This window comes from Mauremys mutica, chromosome 7, assembly GCF_020497125.1.
Source record: "Mauremys mutica isolate MM-2020 ecotype Southern chromosome 7, ASM2049712v1, whole genome shotgun sequence".
NCBI classification, from domain to species: domain Eukaryota; kingdom Metazoa; phylum Chordata; order Testudines; family Geoemydidae; genus Mauremys; species Mauremys mutica.
The window spans coordinates 123,076,955-123,102,166 of record NC_059078.1 but is presented as its reverse complement, the minus strand read 5'-3'; the positions used below and the strand labels follow the sequence as shown (position 1 = coordinate 123,102,166).

General features: G+C 46.6%; 1 protein-coding gene across 5 annotated transcripts in view; it reads left to right on the top strand.

Moving 5' to 3' along the window:
* The window catches only part of SORCS3 (sortilin related VPS10 domain containing receptor 3), a 465,994-nt gene that overhangs the window by 214,939 nt on the left and 225,843 nt on the right, over positions 1 to 25,212 (top strand). For all 5 annotated transcript variants that reach the window (XM_045025354.1, XM_045025356.1, XM_045025355.1 and 2 more), the window contains one exon: positions 17,762 to 17,861. In XM_045025354.1, the coding sequence (XP_044881289.1) occupies positions 17,762 to 17,861 (100 nt within the window). The remainder of the gene's footprint in view (positions 1 to 17,761; positions 17,862 to 25,212) is intronic.

Genomic DNA, 25,212 nt, shown 5'->3' with positions numbered 1-25,212 from the left:
TCAGTTCCCTTCTAAACCAGGTAAAGTTTTTTTGTAACCAATATGGCCTTTTTTCTCAGTTGTGGGATTGTGGTTTTTCCCAGGTGTTGGTGGTCTGTAGCAGACCCCAACTAGTACCCCATCTTGTGCTTTATCTGTTAGGACATTGATCTGTAAGCATTCCAGATCACTTTCTTCTGAATTGTCTGAGGCTCAGAAAAAGGTAATAGCATTTTTGACACAGCGTGCCACCTCTTTTACCCACTTGAGCCTTCTTAAATGGGTTATAACCATTGATTTTAAAATTCCAGTCATGGGAGTCATGTTGTCCCAGGTTTCAGTAATACCAACTCAATCAAATTTATGTTCATAATGAGCAATTCCAGCTCCTCTTGTTTCTTACCCACACTCCTAGCTTTGGGTATAGGCAGTTAAAGAATTTCTTCTTTTCAAGTCCTTTGGTTCCTTGATTAATTTTGTTCTCGGCATGCCAATTTTGTGCTGAGTGCTCATATCTTCCCTCTTTTTTTTCCTCCCCTTGTGTTATTAGTTTAACTTCCTCCTGACTCTTCTAACCAGTCTGTCCTCAAGAAGATTGATCCCATTTCTGCTGAGCTGGGGCATGACTAAGAAGAGGAATTGTTTGTAGTTACACTAGCTAGTCTAAAAAATTCCTGGGTTATCGGCCCTCATGCTTCAGGGAGTGACAGGGAGTGACATTTCTCCCCATAGTCTATCATTGTCATTAACTCAATTCTGGAAGTTTTAAACCATCCCCTCCGGTACCCAGGATTGACCACTGCTGGAGCCAGGATATCAGGCTGTTCCAGTCTAGCATTTCCTGTCCTGGTGCTACTAAGCCTCGGCTGAGCAGGGATAGGCTCTACACATCCTTATGTGCCTCTTGTGATTCCTTCATTACAATGACAAGTCTCCAGCGGTCTCCTTGGGGACCCTCCTAAGCCTGATTGACTTTTCAAGCTGTTCCCACTTATTGATCTTCTGTCTGGGGGGAAAAAAATCCAACAAGTTTATTCTCCTGGCTGAGGCATTTTGTGTTAGATGAGTCTCCGAGTGCTGTGCATGAAAGATGACGGGGAAAGCTTTACAAGAGGGAAATTCAGTCTGAGAGAGCTCTTCCTCAAGCTCCCATGTGGAGTAGATAGACACACTGGGCCCCAAGCTTCCATGACAGGATAGATGAATACATGCTGTTCAGCGGTAATCGCAACTGGTGACTCTGAGGGATTCAGAGATGGGCCAATTTTATACATACGGGGCTTTTTTGTACTAAGACAGGTCTTTTGCCAGAGATCCTGTTTCACTGGGAAAACATTATGTGAAAAATTGATGAATTGCACCCTTCTCAAGGCTACACTGGCCTGGGATGTATCTATGGGTGTTCACAGCTCCAGATTCAAAAGTTGGGCCTCCCCCGTCACTTGCAGGCTTAAACTTCTGCAATGTCTTATATGTTTTTCAAAACGTTCACAAAGTCCTGACAATCCCTTGTGAACATAGTACTCTCTGCAAACTCATGTTGCCCCAGGGTGCAGTGGGACAGAAACTCTGTTGGAGTAAATTGCAATAGCTTCACTGATGCCATTCCCTTGAATTCGGTGGAACTACGCTGACTTAAATCAACTGGAGATCTGGGTCTTTATTGTTAGTTGTATCATAGGGGCCTCAACTGAGATCAGGGCCTAGTTGTGCTGGGAGATGTATGTAGAGTAAAAGAGAGTTCCTGCCTCAGAAAGCTAATCTAAATAGATAAGAGTCAAAGGAAGGATTATGATCCCCATTTTACAGATGGGGAACTGAGGTACAGAGAGATGAAGAGACTTGATTAAAGTCTGTGATACATATGTCCGTGTCTGTCTCCTGATGAGCATCAAAAACTTGGGTAACAGAATACCTCACCCTTCCCTCATCCTGGGACCTAGCCTGAATACCTAACCTCATCTAATGCCAGGTATGTCTAATGTTCCTGTCTCCATGGTATTCAGATCAGCAGAGGCAGTTCAACAGCACCTAGAAGAAACTCAGGTCCAAATTGTATGCCCAATGAGCCACAGTCACACGGTACAAGTCCCTAGCATCCTCCTCATCAAAGCTACTTCCACCATGGATACTAGTTGACACCCATTAGCAGCCTCAGCAGAGAAGCCAAGGTTTGAATGAACTATCTTCTCTAGCTGGTGATCTCTGTAGGTCCGTAGCACATTGTCAGGGCACCTTGCACTGCTGTTGCTTGGGCTCTACCTGTCCTGGGGATAAATTGAGGTCTCTACCATCCAGGGTGGTGATTGTATCATGTTTCACCAGCACTAAAATTCCTTGTCTGGCTATTGCTCAGCTCTGAACCTCCAGAATGCCCAAGGTTGTGCCTACTGCTATGCCCCTAATCGCTCCTTTCTCAGCCCCACTTTAAGGGATTTTCGATTTATATACCCTTTATCTGATGGTCTTTCATTAGTGCTACAACGGATTTTCCTTCCATGACCACATTTAAAGCAATTTTCTCACACCAAAATATTTCAGATTTAAATGATAAATTGGCTAAGGGAATCGTTAGGGCAGCATTTTCAAAAATAGTAATAAAAAGAGGGGGAAAAAGACCTTGGAGGGACAATGTTTCTAATTAATAACCTGATTAATTAATAGAGGGTTGTCATGAAAATTTCCTTTTATCCTTCAGGGTTATTCGATTATAAAGCATCCTCTAGAACAAATATCCTGAGTGTGCCATCAGGTCACCTATGTGCTGAAATTAATAGTGTGTTTGGAATCAAGTCACTAATGCTGTCTGCCAAGGATGCGTAGACACAAGCCCTCAAAAATTAAAACACATCCGAACTGCAAGGAGCATAAACATATCAACCCTTTAAAACCAAATAGACAGAGAGTGAGTAATGACGAACTGTCGTTGTTCATATCTAAGTAATAACAATAGTGGCCAGAAGAAACGGACGAGAGGATCCTTCCATAATAGCAATAGGAGCTGGAACTTCCTAGCTCTAGGTTTTTGGTTCAAATGCCCCATGCCACCAGTCTAAAGAGAACGACAGTCATTACCATCTAGCAGTGTTTCTGCGGCCAGTGGGAAATGAGCGGCTATCTCCGGTGTTGTCTGAGTGAGAACTGGCACTGATTACAGCCATCCAGGGATGAATCATTTCCTGATTCCCTGTTCTGTTCATTCCCTCTGAAACACCTGACATTATCCACTGTTGGAAGACAGGATACTGGGCTACATGGGCCATTGGTCTGACCCAGTCTGGCCGTTCTTATGTTCTTATCCATGGGGCTGAACAGGCTCAAAGCCCCAGTGCAGTCAGAGCAGGCCGCTGTGGGAGAGCACAGCTGCAGCATGCAGAGGCTTCAGGCAGGGTATGAGCTCCACTGATGCACGGCCTTGCTTTGGCCACACTAGGGATTTGCAGCTGGTCACCAATGGCAAATGCCCCGTGAGGAGAAGGTCTCTGTCCAACTCCTAATTGAGCAGCCTAATGGTGGCAAATTGTGCTACCCGGCACCTCGCTGGCAGGCTCAGCAGAGAAGCCAAAAGCCAAATCTCTTGTGCCCTAACATTGGGCACCGTGTTGCTCTTCCTGCTCTGATTGTGCATTGGGAGGAGAAGAGTGTGGGAAGCTAGGTCCTTGTCCGAAATGCTCTGGTTTCCTACTCGCCTGTGTTGCAGTGGGAGCCCCCGATTTTCTTCCCACATTTCCTCCTCTTGTGCCCTCCTTCACTCTTGGGGAAATTTCTCTCTCTCCTCAGCATCTGCTCTCCATCCTCTTCTCTGTGAACATATCAAGGGGATGAATTTATTTCATCCCTTTGCGGTGCCTCCCTCCCTAGTAATAAATTCCCTTTGCCGTCTCTTCAAGGCCCCATTGTCTCCTTTTAATTACTCCTGCCGCTTGCGCGCCGAGCCATTTCCATGGTGTTTGCCATGAACCTCTGTGCACTCTACCTTCCATCCCCCACCTTCAGCTTTCCTTCCAGTTTGTTTTACACGCTCAGCACTGTCGGATCAATTCAGTTTTATAACTTGGCGGGTTCTCTCGCTCTTTACTGAACAATGCAGGGAAAATAAGATGCTCTCTCTTTAGTAGCCATCTTGGCTGGAGGTGTTTTTCCTGGGACATACTGATTTCCCTCCTCCCCCACACACACCTTGGTAACTTCATGTGCCTCCTGGTGAATCCATTCAGGCCTTTCGTAGGGACGGAAGGTCAAAGGAGCTTAGAATCCAGGCTATCTCATGTGTACGCTGTATTGAGAGGCAGTGTGAACTAGTGGATATGGCGATGGATTGAGAGTCTGGAGACCTTAGCTCTAATCCAAATTCTGTCACTAACCGGTTCTGACACACTAGGAGAATCACTTCGCTTCTGTCTGCTTTTGTTTACACCATAAACCCGTTGGGGGTAAGGACCGTCTCTCACCATGTGTGCATACAGCGCCTAGCACAGTAGACTTCTGATCTCAGTTGTGGCCTCTAGATGCTACAATAATGCATTGGGATCATCTTTATCTCTTGCATTCAAGCACACTTCCAGCACATTGCTTGGCATGGAGACTAATTTTAAGTGTAACATATTTACCAACGTTGTAGCATCAGTAAATTCCAAGGAAGGATGATCTTGTGTTAACACTCAGCACTGGGATTCAGGGGACCCGAGTTTCTCTGCCTCGCTTTACCACAGCGCAACCTTGGGTAAGTCACTTAGGGCCAGATTTTTAAAGGCATTTACACACCTAAAGATGAAGAAAGATGCTTAGCCTGCATTGAGATCAATGGGAGTTACATCCCTAGGCATTTTTCAAAGCCTCACAAGGTAGCCATCTTTCATCTTAGGCTCCTAAATATCTTTTAAATCCAGCCCTTAATTTTTCTGTGCCTCAGTTTCCCCACATGTAAAATGGGTGCATATTATCACCTACCTCTCAGGGGTGGCATGAGGCTTAATTAATTTATGTTTGTAGAGTGGATTGATGACTTTGGATGGAATGGGAATATATTTATATGTCATGACTTTATTTTCTCAAAGTAGCACATAGAGCAAAACTGTGACATCAGAAAAATACCTTCATGCAAAATTCTACCAAAAAGGTCACTTGGGAAGCTGACACCACTCCGTTACTATGGCCCTCTCTGACATCCCCATCTCTGCTCTGTAGACCGTAGGTGGCACAGTGATAAACCTGAATGGAATGGAGAGAAAACATCTCCTCTAGCTCCTGCTTTGGTCACAACCACTGAACAGCATCACACTCTTAGGAAGAGCTAGAGCGTCACCTGTATTCTTCGCTGCCTCCGGCTCGGGTCGTTTTCCAGCTGCTGGCTTACTGCAGATGAATGAAAGCCTGGAGATATTCTTCTGGCAAGATATACACAGACTCCAGGCGGTCACGGTTTGCTCTTAAGCATCAGCAACAGCTTCTGTAAAAGTTAAACCACCCTTACTAATGGGGCCAGGCTGAAACTTCATAGCTCAGACCCAGGTTCAGATTCAAACTTTCCTCAAGATCTGATGTGTTTAGAGCTGGAGTTTCAGTTCATGCCCATCTCCACTTCACATAGGACGTGGGAAATGTTGCAGTTCCTTTTCTGGGACATAGCTGAGTGCAGCTTCTGAGCCCCTTACAGAGGGTGGGTCCAAAGCCATTCAGGCAGCCCATTGCTGAGGGACCTTCTGAATAATCAAATCACTGGATTTATCCAGAGGGTCCCCTATTTTCCCAGAGGACAAGTAGAGATGGGCTGATACAAGCAACACTGCTCAACCCTGGGCTGTAGAGACCACTTCTCAGGGTCAGACTCCTTGCCAAGTTGATCAAACTAAGGTTGCCAATTAGTGCCCGCTGTGATGTGGACAGCTGTCTAATGGGAAATGAATTGTGACCACAGAGACCTGTTGTATTAATTTAGGGGAAATAAATGGGCTAAAGGTGTTAACATAACATGTCACTGTCCAGCATTAAACAATGTTTAACAAGGATCAGGGCTCGGCATGCAGAGACCTCAGACTGCTTAGCACCAGGGCACAGACACCATAAAACATCCTTTTGACCTTCTATTAAAGATACAGAAAAGAAGGAAAATAGGTAAAGCATTTGAAATGTAAAATATTAAGTAAGGCTTCCATTTTAACAACATCCTTCATCCTCTTTCCCTTTAGCTATAGAGAGTTTTGAGAAGGAACCCCCCCCCCCACACACGTTGTTTGACAGTCTCTTAGAGGGTATCAAAGATGATGATAACTGGCCTTTGGAGAAGAGAATAAGTTAGTTGTGATGGGCTGGAGAGGTCATTGCTGCTGTTAAAGTCCTAAATTCCCTCTAAGCTGCACGGCCGCACAGCAGGCTATCAAGGGCTGCGTAGGCACGCAGCCACAGGGGCCTGGACTGGAGGGGGGAAAGGTAGGGGGCATGCAGAGCTGTGGTGGGGAGAGGCGCCTCTCCCCCAGCCCTGGGCTGCTGTGGCAAGAGAGGGCTGGAGGGAGTCCTCTCTGTCTCTCTCTCTCTCTGCCACAGCCCCGGGGCAGCCTGCACCCCAAACCCCTCATCCTTAGCCCCACTCCAGAGGCCCCAGCCAGAGTCCTCCCCCCCAGCCTGCACCCTAACCCTCTTCCCCAACCCTGAGCCCCCCTCCCACACCCTAAACTGCTCAACTCGGCCACATCCCACCCCTCTGCGCTAGCCCTGAGCCCCCTCCCATACCCTTCACCCCCCAACCCCACCCCAGAGCCCACAACCGCAGCCAGAGCCCCTGCACCCAACCCTCTGCGCTAGCCCTGAACCCCCTCCCACATCCCAAACCCCTCATCTCTGGCCACACCCTGGAGCCCACAACCCCAGCCAGAGCCACACCCCAACTCTCTTCCCCAGGCCTGAGCCCCCTCCCACACCCCAGACTCCTCATCCCTGGCCCCACCCTCTGCCCCAACCCTGAGCCCCCTCCCACACTTCAAATCCCTCGGCCCCACCCCCACCTCACATCACCTCCATATTGGTGCACATAACAAAATTCATTCCGCACACGGATGTAAAAAATGAGAGGGAACATTGTCCAGTCTTAAAATCCAGTCTTATTAGGAAAAGCCCTGTTTTTTGATAGTCTCTTAGATGGTACCAAAGACAGTAATAACTGTCATTCCAGATGGCGTTTGGGACTCAGCTGGAGCCGGTAGAGGTGGTGAGGGGTGGTGGTGGTGAGGTTATCTGGGTTTCTCTCTCTGGCCCATTCTGGTCAGATCACCTCTCAGCATCGGGATAATGAGGCCGGGGTCCCAGCAAAGAGCCGGGCTGGCAGCCATGATGGTGAAGCACACTCCAGTAGCCTCTGTCTGTTCTTCTTTTTCATTCTTTCATTTCCCCACAAAATCTCATTCTTTCAGGACCCAAAAAGGGAGATGTGGGTTGAATAGTTGTCCATCAATTAGACTTAATATCTGACATGTCAGTTTTGGCTCATTAAATTCCAGCTCCATATATCCTGTTTTTAACAAGCATAATTTCAACACAGTCCTTGAATTATATATTTGGCCTTTTTGTTTAGACTAATTTAGAGTTATTCCACCCCCCTTTTGTATCTTTTCCCATCAACATTTGTTGTTATAGGTTATTATGCCTTTTTTTTTTAACTTTTACATAATTTTTATGTTGAGTTTGCAGTTCGGGTACATTTGTCAGCCCAGTTGTCACAACCGACCCTGAAGAACCATCAAACAGAACAAATTTTGATCACTGCTAGCTTGTGGTAGGGCTTTAATCATTAGCCTAGTGGTAGAAGGCTCTATCCTATTGCCAATCCCATGAGCCATCTAGTCTCCTTGCAAAGATTCAGACTGAAGAAGCACAGAGGATACTTTTGCTGTAAAAAAAAAAAAACCACCCCAGAACAAAACAAAAACCCAGTGCTCCCAGCCGGCTCATATCTTCTTCAGTTTGAACTATGAATCATAATGACTAATACATAATGACAGCCAGTTTTGCCTTGCCCATCTCCGCTGCACTGTATAAATTGAAGCTTATCAGCAGAGGTCATCTTCAAGTCTTGCAAACCTTTGGTGATTGAAGCTGTCATTAAGGGGAAAAAATTGCTTTGGTATCATGAGCCGGTTCCTTAGGAGGAACTTTTGCAGGGTTTTGTTTGGAGACCATGCACATTAAAGTGGAAAAATTTAAATCAGTGGAATTGAGGACAAATAAGAGCTCACCAAAAGACTTAAAGGTGACCTATTTGGTTTTTGACATTAGAGATTCAGGTCTTGCCCACCCTGGAAAGTGTTGTGAGAATTGGTAGAATTGTGATATCCAAGATACCGAGGAAGTGAGACTGGATGAATCGAGAGGGAAATTGGTTTTATTCAGACAGTTAGACTTGCTGACTTTTTTCGGATAACACCTATTTAGCTAAAATGCTTTGGATCAAAGCTCTCCCTGCTAGGGAGTTGGCTCCATGTACCTACTGCAGCTAAGAGCTGAAAAAGCTCCCATTACACATGACTGGGTCATCCAACAGAAGGAGAGGCAACATGAGGCATCCTTGATATTTTGAAGTGGGGAAAAGAACTCCCAGGCTCCAGTGGGTGCAGGGGATTCATAGGTTCTAAGGCCAGAAGGGACCATTGGGATCATCTGGTCTGACCTCCTGCATAACACAGGCCATAGAACTTCCCTGAGATAATTCTAGAGCAGATCTTTTAGAAAACCACCCAATCTTGATTTTAAAATTGTCAGGGATTCAGAATCCACCACAGCCCTAGGTAAACTGTTCCAATAGTTAATTATTCTCGCTGTTAAAAGTTTATGCCTTATTTCCAGTCTGAAATTGTCTAGCTTCAACTTTCAGCCATCGGATCGTGTTTTATCTTTTTCTGCTATATTGAAGAGCCTGTTATTAAATATTTGTTCCCCTTGGAGATACTGGTAGACTGCGCCTTCTCTTTGTTAAGATAAATAGATTGAGCTCTTTGAATCTAGGACAGTAAGGCATGTTTTCTAATGCTTTAATCATTCTTGTGGTTCTTCTCCGATCCCTCTCCAATTTATCAACATCCTTCTTGAATTGTGGGCATCAGAACTGGACACAGGATCCCAGCAGCGGTCAGACAAGTGCCAAATACAGAGGTAAAATAACCTCTCTTCTCATACTTGAGATTCCCCTGGTTGTTCATCCTAGGATGGCATTAACTCTTTTGGCCACGTTGGGAGCTCATGTTCAGCTGATTATCCACCACAGCCTCAAATCACTGCTTCCCAGGATAGGGTCCTCCATCCCATAAGTATGGCCTGCAGTCTTTGTTCCTAGATATACATGTTTACAATTAGCTGTATTAAAGGGTTGGCTTGTGCCCAGTTTCCCTAACGATCCAGACTGCCCTGAATCAGTGACATGTTCTCTTGATTATTTACCACTCCCCCCATTTGTGTGTCACCTGCATGGGGATGCTCAGCAACACATCACTGGACACAGTGGAACATCAGAGGAACAAACCAAGGGGCATCAAGGACGAAGCAGAGTGAACCATTGCACTCCGCAACCCAAAGTGGCCTGGGTCCTGTTGACTGCCAAGTCACAGAGCATTGATTGGGACTTTGAACAAATTCTCTCCCCTGCAGTAGCAGTGACCCAGGGGGCTTGAGCACTGGTAGCTGTGCAATATCCAAATTGTGGAGGGTGAAATTCACCTCAGGGCAGTGGAGCAGCGCAAGGAATGTGCACCTCTCAGATCCCAAGTGAGTCTTAAGTGGTGCAGGGGGAAATATCACCAGGGCAGGAAAAATAGAGTGCCAATAGCCCACTGCCGCTGTGGAAATAAGCTGGGAGAGAGAATCATAGAATCATAGAATCTCAGGGTTGGAAGGGACCTCAGGAGGTCATCTACTCCAACCCCCAAAGAGCAGGAGGGACATACAAGGGGTGGTGGGACCACAACAGCATTGTGAAATGGGGCAGTGGGTCAGCTGTCTAACGCGCCAGGTTCTGTGCATTTACTCTTCATTTGAAACGCCCAGGTGTGCATGCCCGTTACATGCAGCCCTCCGTGTCTCAGCCTCCCCAACTGGGGGGGAAGCTGGTGACTCTCACAGAGGGTTTCTATGACTTGTAAGTCTGGAGCAAGCGTTTCCTTCCCTCGTGCTCTCTGAAATTAAGGCCTGGCCTACGCTCTGGTATAACCCCGATTCAGCCACGGAAGGCCAGCAATGGGTGCAAATCCTCGCATACAGATGAGAGACAGCAGGATTTGCATGGCTCCTGCTCCTCTCTGTGTAGCTACAGGGATTTCAGGGCCACTGATGGGTGAACTGGGTCTATCCCTGAATGATGGTGACAAGCTCTGCAGGGATCACTGCGCATTTCACCACGTCCCCAGACATTCTTTCATCTCAGACAGAGGCAGAGGCACATTCAGAGGGGACAGTAAGGGAAGGGGAGACAGAAAATGCACACGACTCACCCCGCGGGGGAGAGAAGACCTCTGCTTACAGGGAGGCTCAGACACACGCACACTCCCAGCTAAACAAGTCGCAGTGTTTGCAGGTCTTCCATCCCCGAGGGGCTGATCCATATTTTATTGCCTGTTTCCTCAGCTGAATGGTTCAAGATGCAAACAAACAAAGCCCCTCCATTTTCCTTTTCTCTCCCTGCCAGAGCATGGGCGGGTGGGGTGAGAGACCCGGCCAATGGGACAGCTCTGCTGACAAGAGTCAGCTGGCGTAACCGTGTCCTTTCTAAAGACAGGCTCATATCACCCGGCTCCTTCCTGGCTGTCCCAGGTGGGTCATTGTCTGCTCCAATATTCTCGCTCGCTCTCTCCCGCCACCTCCATTTCATTTCCCCAGGATGAGTGCTTGTTATTGCAATATTAGAAGGTGCTGGCTCAGGCCCATTTGTCAGTAGGGTTTGTGAGGAAGCCCACACTCATATAAATGTGGGAATTGGATTGATTTCCTTAGGTGCTCGTTACATTGAGTTACGACTGGGCTTGCTAGAGGGAACTTTCTCACTCCATATTAGGTCCACAAGCCCTGCTCTAATACAGTTTGGGAGCAGGTGCATCATGGTTTAAATGCTTAATAGCTTGTCAAGGCAGTTGAATCAAGCAGGTAATTTTCTCTCTCTTGCATTTTGACTACCATATGGTTACAGGAAAATCCACAAGCTCCAAATAAGTGACTTACCTTATAAATCTGCTTTTTCCAGGGGGAGTAAACAGATTTCAGTGCCACTGTAGCGTCAAGGAAAGTTGATTGATTTGAATAGAAGGCTCATATGCCTCCCTTGGACTGGATCGAAGCAATCGTTGTCCCTAGAAACCGGTCGATATTCTTCCTTCAATGTAATTTGCTTCAGCCATACAGGTGGCATTGGGCATGGTGTATACAAGGGTGAATGGACACATGGTACTTTGCATTGAGGCTTGGATTGAACAAGCCAATTATTTTTATGTATGTGTAACGCCAACAGCCCCTAGTAGTCAATGGGCAGAATTGAACCTGGGACTTCAGAAGCTTAGTGCATGAGCCTCTACCGCATGAGCTAAAAGCCAACTAGCTTTTAGTGAAGGCTGTAGAGCAGACTTATTTTATCTCTCTCTCTTTTAAGTGGTCTAGATGGGACAGAACCCCACACCAGAAGGCGTGTGGGTTACATAGGCTTCCCATAATACAGCAGTGAGAGCCTGTTGGAGCTTGCAGCCAGTGCTGCCCCCTGCAGGCCAGACCCCATCTTCCAAAATGGAGGTTGACCTTTGATCTCATCAGGCCCCCCTCCCCATGCTTATATGACAATGACAGCTACTCCACACAGATCAGTCTGTCTGTCTTAGGGTTTTGTATTGCTGCTCGCCATCATAGTACATGAGCGTCTTCCATATAAAATAGGTTAATAAGAGCCTAATGGACTCTGTGGAGACTCCCTGGTCCCTCTTTGGAGGTTATATAAAGCTCTGCTTTGGTAGCATATCCCAATCAGAACTGTAGCATGCAGATGTGCGAGGGCCTGTTCATCTTTCCTCTCTCTTACCTGGTGCACCATTTTGCTTTGGCACTGGTGATGTCCCAACAGCTTTGTGTTGAGAGTGGATAAACTGGCCACTGCGGTGCAAACTGATGATGAGGTGTTCTGAGCAGATATGCCAAACCCAGGGGGCGAGGGTGGGGGGGACACAGAAATTGGGTTTGTTTTTGTCTTAATTGGCTTGTGAGTTGTTTATTGGCTAATTTTTGGCTTGTAGCTTGTTGCTTCTCTTTTTTATCAGTTCCAGGCAAGAGGGGCAAGTACGGGGATGTGGGGGAGAGAGTCAGGGGTGCACAGTGGGCGCACCACAGTCCCAGACTGCACGCCGGGGGGGATCTAGTCACATGGAGTGTTGGGGTCCTTAGGGATTGGCTTGTTTTGGCCTTGTTTTGAAATGGGATTAGCTTGATTTGGGGTTTATTGTGAAAGTCAGATGCTTATTTACCACATGAAAGTTGGCAACTGGTTCTGAGGAGAGCCGGATTTGGCAATTTTACAATTACTAAAAATGTCATTTTGGGTTGAAATGAAAATGATATTTTTTTAAATTAATAAAATTGAAATTTTTTGAAAAAAATTGCATTTCAGGTCAAACCAAATCTTTTGTTATGATGAAATCAAAATGTTTCTTTTAAATTTTGAGCTTTTGACTCTTTTTTTTTTAATTTAAAAAAAAAAAATTAAAGGCAATTTTGAACCCAAAAGTCAATTCAAACAAAACAATCAAAATATTTTTTTTTGGAAAATGTTGAAACTGGCTGTTTTGATTTTTTTTTAATGTTTCTTAATTTCAAAATGAAAAATGTGTCAAAATGTCCACATATCTGTTAAACGTTCCCATGTCACTGAATCTGAATTTTTCTCAGGAAAAAAAAATAGCATGTGAAAATTCCCCCCCAAGCTCTAGTTGTTAGATTAGTGAGCGGGAATGTACAGCAGAATGAGCTTTTCCGACCTTTTACTGAAAGCCTGTGCCTTTCCTCTCATCGTCACAACCAGGGGCGGCTCTACAAATTTGGCCGCCCCAAGCAGTCATGCCCGGGAGGCGCCCCGGAGCCGCGGGAGCAGCGGACCTCCCGCGGGCATGACTGCGGAGGGTCCGCTGGTCGCGCGGCTCGGCTGGACCTCCCGCAGCTGCGGGCGGTTCGCTGGTCCGGCGGCTCCGTTTGAGCTGCCGCAGTCATGCCTGCGGGAGGTCCACTGGAGCCGCCGGCTGAGCGTCCCCTCCGCAGTCATGCCTGCGGCAGATCCGCTGCTCCCGGGGCTCCGGTGGACCTCCCGCAGGCGTGACTGCGGCAGGTCCGCCGGCCCAGCCTGCCGCCCCCCTGGGAAAGGGCCGCCCCAGGCGGGTGCTTGCCCCGCTGGGCTCTGGAGCCGGCCCTGGTCACAACTTCCACCATTGCTAATCATATTATTGTTATTCATCATTATTTATTTTATCAGTACAGTTATTTTCACATATCCAGTAGTTAATCCTGAATATAATTCTTTGTCGTATAGAATAATATTTAGGTAGCTATTGCTAATATTTAAGTATTATTGCTATTAGTTGTTGCTCTAGTCAATTTGCAGATCAGGAAACTGGGTCACGGGAGTTAAGAATCCTGACTTGTGCTTGAGCCGCTAGATTCACTGTCTCCTCCACCTCCTGTGTCTTACAATTGGAGTAAACAAAATCAACTGCTATGTGGCCCTTTCAAGGCACCACATTAATGAAATCAAGGGAATATATCCCATTCTGACTCTCTTTGGTCATTAGCTCAGCTATCCCTTGTGAAATGTATACAGTAAAAGCACCTCTGGGCACTGGCTGCTCTCAAGTGGATGGTCTTTGAACCATGGAAGTTGGAAATGAAGATGGAGATATCATAGTAAAGCCACCGTGGGCTAGATTCATGAAGAGACTTAGGTGTCTAAGTCCAGCATTCAGAATACCCTCCCTCCCGCCACTCAGCTGCTGCTTAGCCCTGGAGGTGCCTAAATTCCGTAGGCACCTAAATTTTCACCGTTAATGTCCCCAAGATGTCTAAAGTTCAGCAGCTGAGCACACCCAGCATAGTCCTTACCCCACCTAGTGGTTTGGTGCTTAACTCCCAGTGGGATTCACGAACTAGACGTTCCCCTGCCTATGTAGCCTTTGGGTCCTGATCTGGTAGGCATGCTGGGAACACGCCTACCCTGCACAGAAGAGGAAGAGCTGGCCCTCCGGATAAACTTCAGCTCAATGCAGTGGTTAGGGCAGTCTTTTGGGAGGTACAGATTCAAATCCCTTCTCCACATCGGGGGTGGGGAATTAAACCTGGGTCTCCCACGTGCTAGGGGAGTGCCTGAACTGGATTAAGGGTCATTAAAGCCTGGTCTACACTATGCGTTTAAACCGGTTTTAGGAGTGTAAAACCGATTTAACGCCACACCCGTCCACACTAAGAGGCCCTTTATATCGGTATAAAGGGCTCTTTAAACCGGTTTCTGTACTCCTCCCTAACGAGAGGAGTAGCGCTAATATCGGTATTACCATATCGGATTGGGGTTAGTGTGGCCGCAGATCGACGGTATTGGCCTCCGGGCGGTATCCCACAGTGCACTACTGACCGCTCTGGACAGCAATCTGAACTCGGATGCAGTGGCCAGGTAGACAGGAAAAGCCCCGTGAACTTTTGAATATTTCCTGTTTGCCCAGCGTGGAGCTCCGATCAGCACGGGTGGTGATGCAGTTAAAAATCAAAATAAAGAAAGAGCTCCCGCATGGACGATGCGGACGTGATCGCTGTAAGGGCAGGCAAATCTGTTCTATCAGCGCTCCGTTACAGAAGACGAAATTCAAAATCATTTTTTAAATATCTCCAGACAGATGCCATAGCAGGGACTCAGCACACTGCTGCGTGACAAGCGTAACGGAAAGCCAAAGAATCAAATGGACGCTCATGGACTGGAGGACTCAAGCTATCCCACAGTTCCTGCAGTCTCTGAAAAGCATTTGCATTCTTGGCTGAGCTCCAAATGCTTCTAGGGTCAAAAACAGTGTCCGCGGTGGGTCAGGGCATAGCTAGGCAATTTACGCACCCCCCCACCCACCCCCAGAAGTGAAAGGGAAAACAATCCTCTCTTGACTCTTTTACATGTCACCCTATCTTTACTGAATGCTGCAGATAGACACGATGGTGCAGCACTCAACACCAACATCCTTGCTCCCCCCACGCTATGGATGGCTGATGGTACAAAACGACTGGTATCCGTCCTCATCATCAGCCTATTGGCACATGGGGCAGTGCAAAAGGACTGGTAACCATGCTGACTAACATCTGTTAGGTCGATCAAGGGCGCCTGGCCCTAATTTTTCCTGGTAGATGGTACAATATGGCTGATAACCATCGTCATCATAGCAACAGGGGGCTGAGCTCCATCAGCCCCCACCCTTCATGTGTAAAGAAAAGATTCAATTGCCCCTGAACTAGCAGAGGGATGCTGGGCTCCTCTCCTACACACTCCTTGCTGTCCTGTCTGGACTATCATAGCAGCTGGAGGCTGCCTTCCACTCATATCTCACTAACAAGTCACTGTGTCTTATTCCTGCATTCTTTATTACTTCATCACACAAGTGGGGGGACAATGCTACGGTAGCCCAGGAAGGCTGAGGGAAGAACGGAATCAACAGGTGGGGTTGTTGCAGGAGCACCCCCTGTGAATAGAATACAGCTCATAATTTCTGCAGGATCTGACACAGAGCAGCTGTGCTCTCTGGTTCTCTGATACAGTGGTTCTCTAGTACACTTGCCCATATTCTAGGCAGGACTGATTCTATTTTTAGATACCAAAAAGGAGGGATTGACTCAGGGAGTCATTCCCAATTTTGGCTTTTGCGCCCCTGGCTAAGAGCAGCCAGGGGCACTTATGACAGCAGCAAATGGCACAGTGCAAAAGGACTGGTAGCCACGATATTTATTACCAATTTATGGTATGGTAGATGGTACAATATGGCTGATAACCATCTCTGCTATCATGCAAAAGCAAAAGCATGCTGCTGTGTAGCGCTGCTGAATCGCCTCTGTGAGCGGCATCTAGTACACATACGGTGACAGTCACAAAAGGCGAAACAGGCTCCATGATTGCCATGCTATGGCATCTTCCAGGGCAATCCAGGGAAAAAAGGCATGAAATGCTTGTCTGCCGTTGCTTTCCCAGCGGAAGGAGTGACTGACGACATTTACCCAGAACCACCCGCGACAATGATTTTTGCCGCATCAGGCACTGGGATCTCAACCCGGAAATTCAAAGGGGCGGGGGAGGCTGCGGGAACTATGGGATAGCTACGGAATAGCTACCCACAGTGCAATGCTCCAGAAATCGACGCTAGCCTCGGACCGTGGACGCACACCACCGATTTAATGTGTTTAGTGTGGCCGCGCACACTCGATTTTATACAATCTGTTTTGTTAAACCGGTTTATGTAAATTCGGAATAATCCCGTAGTGTAGACGTACCCTAAGGCTCTACAGTCAATTGGCAGGGAATCTGAAGCAGCTCTATTAAACTCTTTAGGGGAGCAATGCTATTCACTTTGGCACTGGGCGAGGGGCATGGCCCATTCCTGCAGCAGATGCGTAGGGATCAGAGTACTGATCACAGCACTCCCTGACACTTCAAAACCAGAACCAGTGACACTGAAATCATGATAACGAACACCTGTGCTACAGCTGGTATCAGAGGGAGCATACATCTAGCAAGTGCATTGCATTCCTAAATATTTTCTATTCAAATATATAAGGAGGAGGATGAAGGGGAAGGGAGGGGGAGGAAAGGGACAGGAGAACATCCCAAGGCCACCAATCCTCATGCTTCAGGGCATAAACTGATCACCCTAAAGGGTCAGGAGGCAATTCCTTCCCAGGCCATGAATTTTGCACAGTTAAGTGCATAGTGAGGATTTTACATCCTCCCCTGAAGCATCTGGAATTGTCCACTGTTGGAGACAGGATAACAGACTACATGGACATTAGTTTTTTGTGTGTGGGGGGGTGGGAGGGTGAAAACACAGAGAAGCAACAAGCAAGGGGAACAGATTCCAAATGCCCCCAGAGAGGAGGAGGAGAAAGCTGCAGAAACCCCTTTGTGATGGAAGCAGTGCTTTTTGCCAGTCACGAATGGGCAGCGTCGCCCCCAGATCATCTGCTGTCTCTTGTGGGATCTGCCTGAATCTCTCTACCTAACGCAGAAAAATAAAACACCTGGCACAGATCAGCACGGGGGCGACAGAGTTTTCGAGATGGCAGTATGGATACATTTGATTTAGACATGAACTCAGTTGCTACGATGTGGATATGGATTTTGATCCCGATCTCTGGGGGAGGTTTTTGCTGTGGACTCATCTGTTCTATTTGTTTTAAATACAAGTCATACGGGAGTGTCTGGGGTGCTGCGTGGGATCAGGGTATCATTCTTAGGAACCTACAGACAGCCCTGATCCTCCATTGAAAACCACCCGGGTGCACCCAGAATCAATGGGGCTCTGCCTGGGCACAGGAGTTTGCCCGCGTGATTCTCATTGCAGAATGGGGAGCAGTAGATATAGACACAGTCTCTGCCCCAAGGGCTCAAGGTTTTTCTCCTCTCTTCTCCATCCTCTCCCTGGAATGAAACCTCAGGTTTAGGAACAAGAATGCGCAGCCTCAGGCATCTGTTCAGAGGCTATTTTTCTTCCCCAACGTTTGAATAACCTTCTCTTTTCTTTTTGTCTCTTCTTCCCTGCAGGTCAACGGACTATGGCACTACCTATGAAAAGCTAAATGACAAAGTGGGCCTGAAGACCGTGCTAAGCTACCTTTACGTCAGTCCTACGAACAAGAGGAAGGTAAGGGAGAGCCATTGGTCTGGTAGCCATAGAAACAAAATTACCATGCTCGCTTCATTTGAAAAAGAATTCTGATCCTAAAGCAAAATCCAGCAGTAAATCCTCAGGCACCCAAGGACATGAATCTGGCCTAATTTACACGGGTGTAACTCGGTGAAGTTCAGTGGAATTACTCTTGATTTACATGGCAGTAATACAGATCAGAATCAAGCCCTGAATCTCATGCAGAAAGTGTCTAGTCTGTTGTTAGAGAAATAAGGGAGGTAAATTTACTTGCTGTTCTACCTCCAAATAAGCTGAATTCACACAAATGTTTTTGAGACACTTGCCTCTGCTGATTTCAACTAATGCACCTCTCCTTGCCTTATTATCAGCCACTTAGTATTGGAAACACCAGGTGAAGGACATCCCTTCCTTGCATTCGATGCTGCTTCCTTTTAAGTTTCCTTCATTTAGCAAAGGAGTTGGAGGAAAAGCCGTAACTGACACCTGTGGCTGGTTACGTCACGTCAGAGGGCTGATGTGTGTGCGTGTGGAGCTGGGGGCCGGGACCCAAGCTTGGAATGGAACTTGTGGGAGAGAACATGATGTCATAGCTTTCAAGCCTTCTGCCCAGGCTTCCCACATGATGCAATTAGAGCTGCAGCTGACTCACAGACCGCAGACGGAGCGTGACTACTGAGTGCTTTTTGATTTGAAGTCATCATTGTGGTGGTTCAAGGAACTAGCAGAGCCCTGGCACTTTTAGCTGCCCCTGGAAGTCAGACCAAGATTGCTCTAGCTAAATGCTTGTATCAGTATTGCATGTTAGGCAGGCTCGGAGACTGTTATGTTTGATCATTTTCAAACTGCCTGTCTCATGTCTCTCTCTATAGCTTTGCAGAGTTGTATTTTGCTGCTATTATTATTTACTATTGTTTTTTCAATCACTGGTCAGGCCACAGAGGTTTCAGGCCTGATGTTTATTTCTCTGTCTGGAATCTTTATGGCTGGCACATTTCTATAACAATCAGCCAGAACTACCGTACCCATATGTATATGGCAGCTTTTTCATTTTTTTCAAAGCAGAGGCTGAATTCTCATGAAAATTGTCTTCACCTGGTCAATGTTCTGAGTGAAATGGGACAAAGTTGTTTGCATTTTGCTGTACAGATTTTAACACTGCTGCCCCCACAAGGTCCCAGCTGTTGTGCTCGAAGGAGTCATTTTTTTGAGAGTCCAAAGGCAAGTCAGAAAGATGACAACTGGCCTCATTAAGAGACTTTATTCAACTGAGTGTAATTGAAACCACACAAGCATCAGACAGGATGATTCAAAACGGGTTGGTGAGATCTAGTGCACAGGATTGATCTGGAGACAGTCTGTTGGTACTGGATGAAATTCTCTGGCTTGTGTTATACAGCAGCTCAGACTAGAGGATCACAACGATCTCTTCTGCCCTTAAAAGCCATGGCTCTATGAAGCAAGCTGGAGCGCTGATTCCAGTTCATTCTGTTTCCAGAGCAACTTCACCCACCTGAGCTATGAAGCAAGATATCAGGTTGCAGATACAGTACACTTTGCTTGTTAGCAACCACTTGCTTCCCAGCAAAATGGTGCCGTTACCTTGCAGTTTCCAGGAAGCGGATGGCTTTGTTTTCAGGTGCATGCATACATGTACTTGTGCAAAGACACAATAATTGTAGAAGCTGAGTTCCTGTTTATTTAATTTCTGCTTGATACAGTGTTGAAAAATAAAATGAAAAAAGGCACAATCAGGCCATAATTGTTACCCTGTAACGAGGAGAGCAAATTTAGCTCTTAGCCTGCTGTGCTGTATGTCCTTAGAGTGGACGCTCCGCCTGTGGGACACCGAGTGCAGCAGCACAGAATTTTACTATAGTGTGTATATATATAAAGAGACATCCTGGCCATCACATTGCTGCTTGTCGCCCTGGGTTGTGCTGATCGCGTGATCTTGTGAAATGTTACCACTATTCTTAATGCACCAAACAACGGATCTCGAGACACCCAACTTCTCAGCTACTCGTGTTTGCTTAGTGCCTGGCCACGCAGGGCGTCCAGAGCCCTAACTTCATCAGTCAGAGCTGGTCAACGTGTTTGGAAGCCGTGATGTGCAACAGAAGTACTTGGCTGCATAGGTTCAGCGCCAGCAAATTGATTACAGGCAGGGCCTCTCTTCTAATAGAGTTAACAGGCAGCCTGGCATGCCTGTTGCCAATATCCATATCCCATTAATAGCAAAGCCCATGGGACAGGATCATTTGCTGGCAAAAAGTTGCTAGTGAGCAAAAGTTAATACTGGGGTTGCTATGAAGCAGAATCTACTGTATTACATCATCAGAGTTATTTCATTGCCTAGTCACAGCCTTGGGATACACTGTTCCCTAACAACTTCGGAAACCCTTCTGGATTTACAGCTTTGTCCACGAGTGGCCAGCCTGAGAAGGAGCCAGAATTTAGCAATTAACATTACCAAAGAGCCACAGTAATATGTCAGCAGCCCCCTATCGGCTACTCCCCTCCGGCCCCCAGTGCCTCCCACCCACTGGCAGCCCCACCAATCAGCGTCTCCTCCTCCTTCCCCATGCCTCCCGCCCGCCACAATCAGCTGTTTTGCAGTGTGCAGGAGGCTCTAGGGGGGAGGAGCAGGGCATGGCAGGCTCAGGGGAAGGGGCAGGGGCCTTGGGGGAAGCGGGGGAGTGGTGGCAGGACCTGAGGCAGAGCAGGGGGTTGTTTCCACAGCACATTGGAAAGTTGGCATCTGTAGCTCCACTTTGGAGTCAGCACCTATACAAAGAGCTGCACATTAACCTCTGAAGAGCTGCCTGCGGCTCCGTAGCCACAGGCTGGCCACCCCGGTAGTCCTTTCTTGGATGACCGTTCTACCCCATCATCCAGTACGTGTACTCGCTCCTTGCCGTTTCAATTGCATCCTGTCCTAAATGGTCGTGCATTGTTGCTGCACACAGTTCAACAGCTGCCTTGTGTCAACCTCAAACTGGCTCCACATCAATGGAAGACAAAGTGTGATTTCTGTGTACAGAATTCGTAAAGTGCTTTGAGCATCTCCGTTGCTGTATTAGATTGTCTTGGATTTCTCATTTTCCAGGATCACATCACCGTGAGCCACCCTCTCCTTTGCGTTGTCTAAGGATGGGAGAGAGATGAATTCATGTTAGAGGAAGCAGTCCCAAGTACTTAGACTGTAAACTTTTCTGGGCAGGGAGCATTTCTGCTGTTGTTAAATGTTCATATGATACCTAGCACAATGGCGAACTTGTCTCTGACTGGGGCCACTAGGCACTACTGCAATATGGAAAACAACCTTAACCATTTGAGCTATAGGCAGTGACTTCCCATGTGCATCGGATGTAAATCTTACAACCTCTTTGTTTAGCTGTCACAAGAGGGCAACATGAACACTCTCTCTCTCCATTCCCGGGTGAAATGTTTTTACAGTGTGTATCAGTTTCTCCCTGCGTTTGAACCTCCCAGGTTGTCGGTCAGACTCAGAGACGCTCACACTTTCTGTCGATTTGATTAGCTTGCACACTGCTGCTAACGCTGTCTGCTCGTTAGTGCTTAGACGATTAACAGTTACTTAGAGGAGGAGAACCCTGCTACATCCATCCATTCCTAATTGATTTACTAGGGAGAAGGATAATCACTTCTCGGCTGCCCTGTAGAACTAGAGTGGGAATTACCTGTCAGATTCCTTTGAAGCCTAAAAATTCAACTGCTAAATAGGAATTATGCATTCAGCTGAATGCCAGGTGTATAAACATCATTTACCTGAATTGGCAACATATCCCTGGGTTTAACTAAAGTACAAGGCAAGAAGACCGAATCCCCCCCTTTTTGTTTTAAAGCAGAGCTCTTGTCCCCAGTTTTGGGGCGCATAATGGCAAATTATTGAATTCAGTCGCATTCTTCATAGTGCCTAGAGCCATTATGCTGACAGGTCACTAGGAGTTGCTGGTCTCCTAATATCAGGCTGCCCCCTGTCTCCCATTATAGTGATTAATATTATCAGTACTTTGCAACTACATGGCACCTTCCAACCTCCAAGAGCTTTATGTGCAATAATGAATTATGCTTTCTATCCATCCATCCATCCGTCCGTTAAGATTGGATGCCTTTTTGGGATGGGGTGGGGAAACATTTGCTAGTCAAACACAAATTATGGGGCTCAGTACAGGAGTAACTGGATGGAACTCTGTGGCCTGTGCTATCCAGGCGATCAGACCAGATGGTGCAACGGTCTTTCCTGCCCTTAAAAATCTATCTATCTATCCTAGGATTTTACCTGCCACCCATCACCATAACATCTCAGCGCCTTCCACGTAAAACCAATTGCAAAGTCTCTAACAAACTTCATGGGGTCATTGGCATTTCTCTCCCTTTGGGAGGTCAGACTAGATGATCATAATGGTCCCTTCTGATCTTAAGTTCTATGATTCAGGGTAAAACATCTGCGTGGGGTAGGAATTTTGGTTTTAATTTTTAATTATTTATATATTTATTATATGCATATTAATTTCCTTTAATTTAGGTTGATTCATTTCAGGGGCTTTCGGTGGACGGGGTTTTTTGGGGTGGAGGGGAGTGCCAATGTTGCGAGCGTCATTCTTGCGCTGGAAAGGCCTTTCTGAAGGGGAAGGTTTTGCAGTATTTCCTAAAGACAGTCAGACTCTGGATTCGCCTCTTGTCCTTTGCAAGTTTGTACCATAGGGAGATCCCCGACTGAGAATACTTTGTCTCAGCCTCTTACCTGCTTTGCAATCTGCATTGTCCCAGAGTAACATTTTCTTCTAGAACTGGTTGAACAATTGTGAAGTGAATATTTTTCACCACAAAAAAAAAAAGTGTATAGAAATTTCAAATTGTCAGATAATTTCAGCCAACTCTGCTTTGCAGCCATGTAGCATTTTTCATCTGTAAAGCTCAAAGGTAGGTAAATATCGTTATCTCCATTTTGCAGGTAGGGAAACTGAGGCACAGACAGGGGAAATGACTTGCCCAAGGTCACACAAGTAGACAAGGCCCAATTCCTCAAGCTATTAAGGAATCTGACTCCCACTGATTTCAGTGGGAGTTAAGTATCAGAGGGGTAGCCGTGTTAGTCTGGATCTGTAAAAGCAGCAAAGAGTCTTGTGGCACCTTATAGACTAACTGACGTTTTGGAGCATGAGCTTTCGTGGGTGAATACCCACTTCGTCGGAGTCAGGCTACGATCCTCAAAGGTATTTAGATACCTAAGTGTACCACAGACGGTGCCAGCCGGAGCTAGTGTGGAAGGAAGAATGATCAAGCAGTTATGTTTCTTAGAACACTTGAGTCCTATTCCTGGCTCTGTCATTGACTCAAAATGTAGCCACTAAATGACTAGTAGCCCTTGGCTCAGAATGTGACAAATAATTCCCGGTGTCACAGTGAATTAGGACTTGGCTTCTCTTCCTCAGTTTTCCTCATCGGTGAAGTGGTGAATAGTGATCCTTACTGTACCTAATTTACTGGAGGAGTGTGGCAACTAACTTACTGGTGTTTGCTCAGTGGTCCGTAACTGTTTAAACCAGGGGTAGGCAACCTATTGCACAAGTGCCGAAGGCGGCACGCGAGCTGATTTTCAGTGGCATTTGCACTGCCCAGGTCCTGGCCACCGGTCCGGGGGGCTCTGCATTTTAATTTAATTTTAAATGAAGCCTCTTAAACATTTTAAAAACCTTATTTACTTTACATACAACAATAGTTTAGTTATAGATTATAGACTTATAGAGATAGACCTTCTAAAAACATTAAAAGTATTAGTGGCATGTGAAACCTTAAATTGGAGTGAATAAACGAAGACTCGGCACACCACTTCTGAAAGGTTGCCGACCCCTGGTTTAAACACTCTACATTTGCTGCTCTCCAGTGATTGCTGTATCAGCGTGTTTCTACGTAGAGGAAGATACTCTATATTCACTTGTCTGTTGTTAATCTCTAAATGGTGCCCTCTGCAATTGTATACCTACATTGTATTCACAGATGTCTAAACGTAGGCACAGAGCGGTGAAGTGACTTCCCCAAGGCCCTGGATCCACTGCCGCCTTACAGCATTGTCTACTGTACACTCACCTGAGTGTGTGATCTTGGCTGCACTCAGGTAAGTATACAGTAGACGCTGCCTCAGTTTTCCAATCTGTAAATTTAGGACAGTCTTGTTTTACAGATCGGTAACTGAAGGGACCAGAGGGGTTAAGTGACTTGCCCAAGTCTCTACACTCAGTCATTAGCAATCAGGTTAGAATCCACGAGTCCCCTGCTCAGTCTATTAGACTGCAGAGCTGCTTGCTGCTACATCTCGCACTTTAAAGGAGTGGAATGCGGCAGTGTTTTGGGGGGACATTTTCTAGAAATGGAACTGGGTATTTGGAAAATACACCCTACGATTGCGTAGTAGCATCACAGACGGGCAGACAGCACGTGTTAAATAAAACTAGAGCCTAGAGGTAGTGGTCTGAGCACAGGCCTGGAAGCCAGGAGCTACTGAATTCTAATCCCACCTTGAGCAATGACTCTCTCGTTGCCTCACCTATGAAGTAGGAATACTGCTACTTATCCTGTTTAGAGGAGTTGTGGGGATGGATTGATACATGTTTTCATCCTGCTTTGAAGCTGAGAAATGATATCAGCAATCGGCTGGTATGCATGCACCGCTGCCCTCTCCTGACTGGAGTCAGAACTGCTTGACTGTTGTATTATAGTCCCCGTATTGGGAGGAACTCGGATGATTTCTCCATTTGCTCAAGTGGTCGGGTTCTGTGCATTTGCAATGAGATCTGTGCCCTTTGTCACCATGGAGTTCCAGGTGGTTGTGATGCGCAGCCCATGGACAGCTGTGAAGTCCTCAGTAGCTATGGTTTTCTTACATAATTATTATTTCCAGTAATGATGGGAAGCCAAAGTGCCTGTTGCTGTGAGATTTCCACCCCCGTTAAGAGGCTGTAATTAGCAGAGCGTATTCTAGGACGCATCCTTCACTCCAATGCATACACCCACCCAGTTATTTGCATGAGAGCCCACAATAGCGGGCATCTGGCTCAGCATCAATTACGTACAGGTTGAAATGGGCCTTATGACTCTCCGATAATTTTCCGAGAGACTCAAGAATCATCTTACAGAAGCCTTTGCTGCAGATGAATATGATTCAAAGGAAAAACAGGCTAGCACTGTGAAAAAGCAAAGGTTTTCCTCCAAATAGGCATTGCCTTCCTTGGATTTTCTGTTCCATGGATCCATCCATAGGGATATGGCAAAAAGTTGCTGGGTGCTCTGCAGGTATTCTCTGATGGGCAGCAGGAATGCC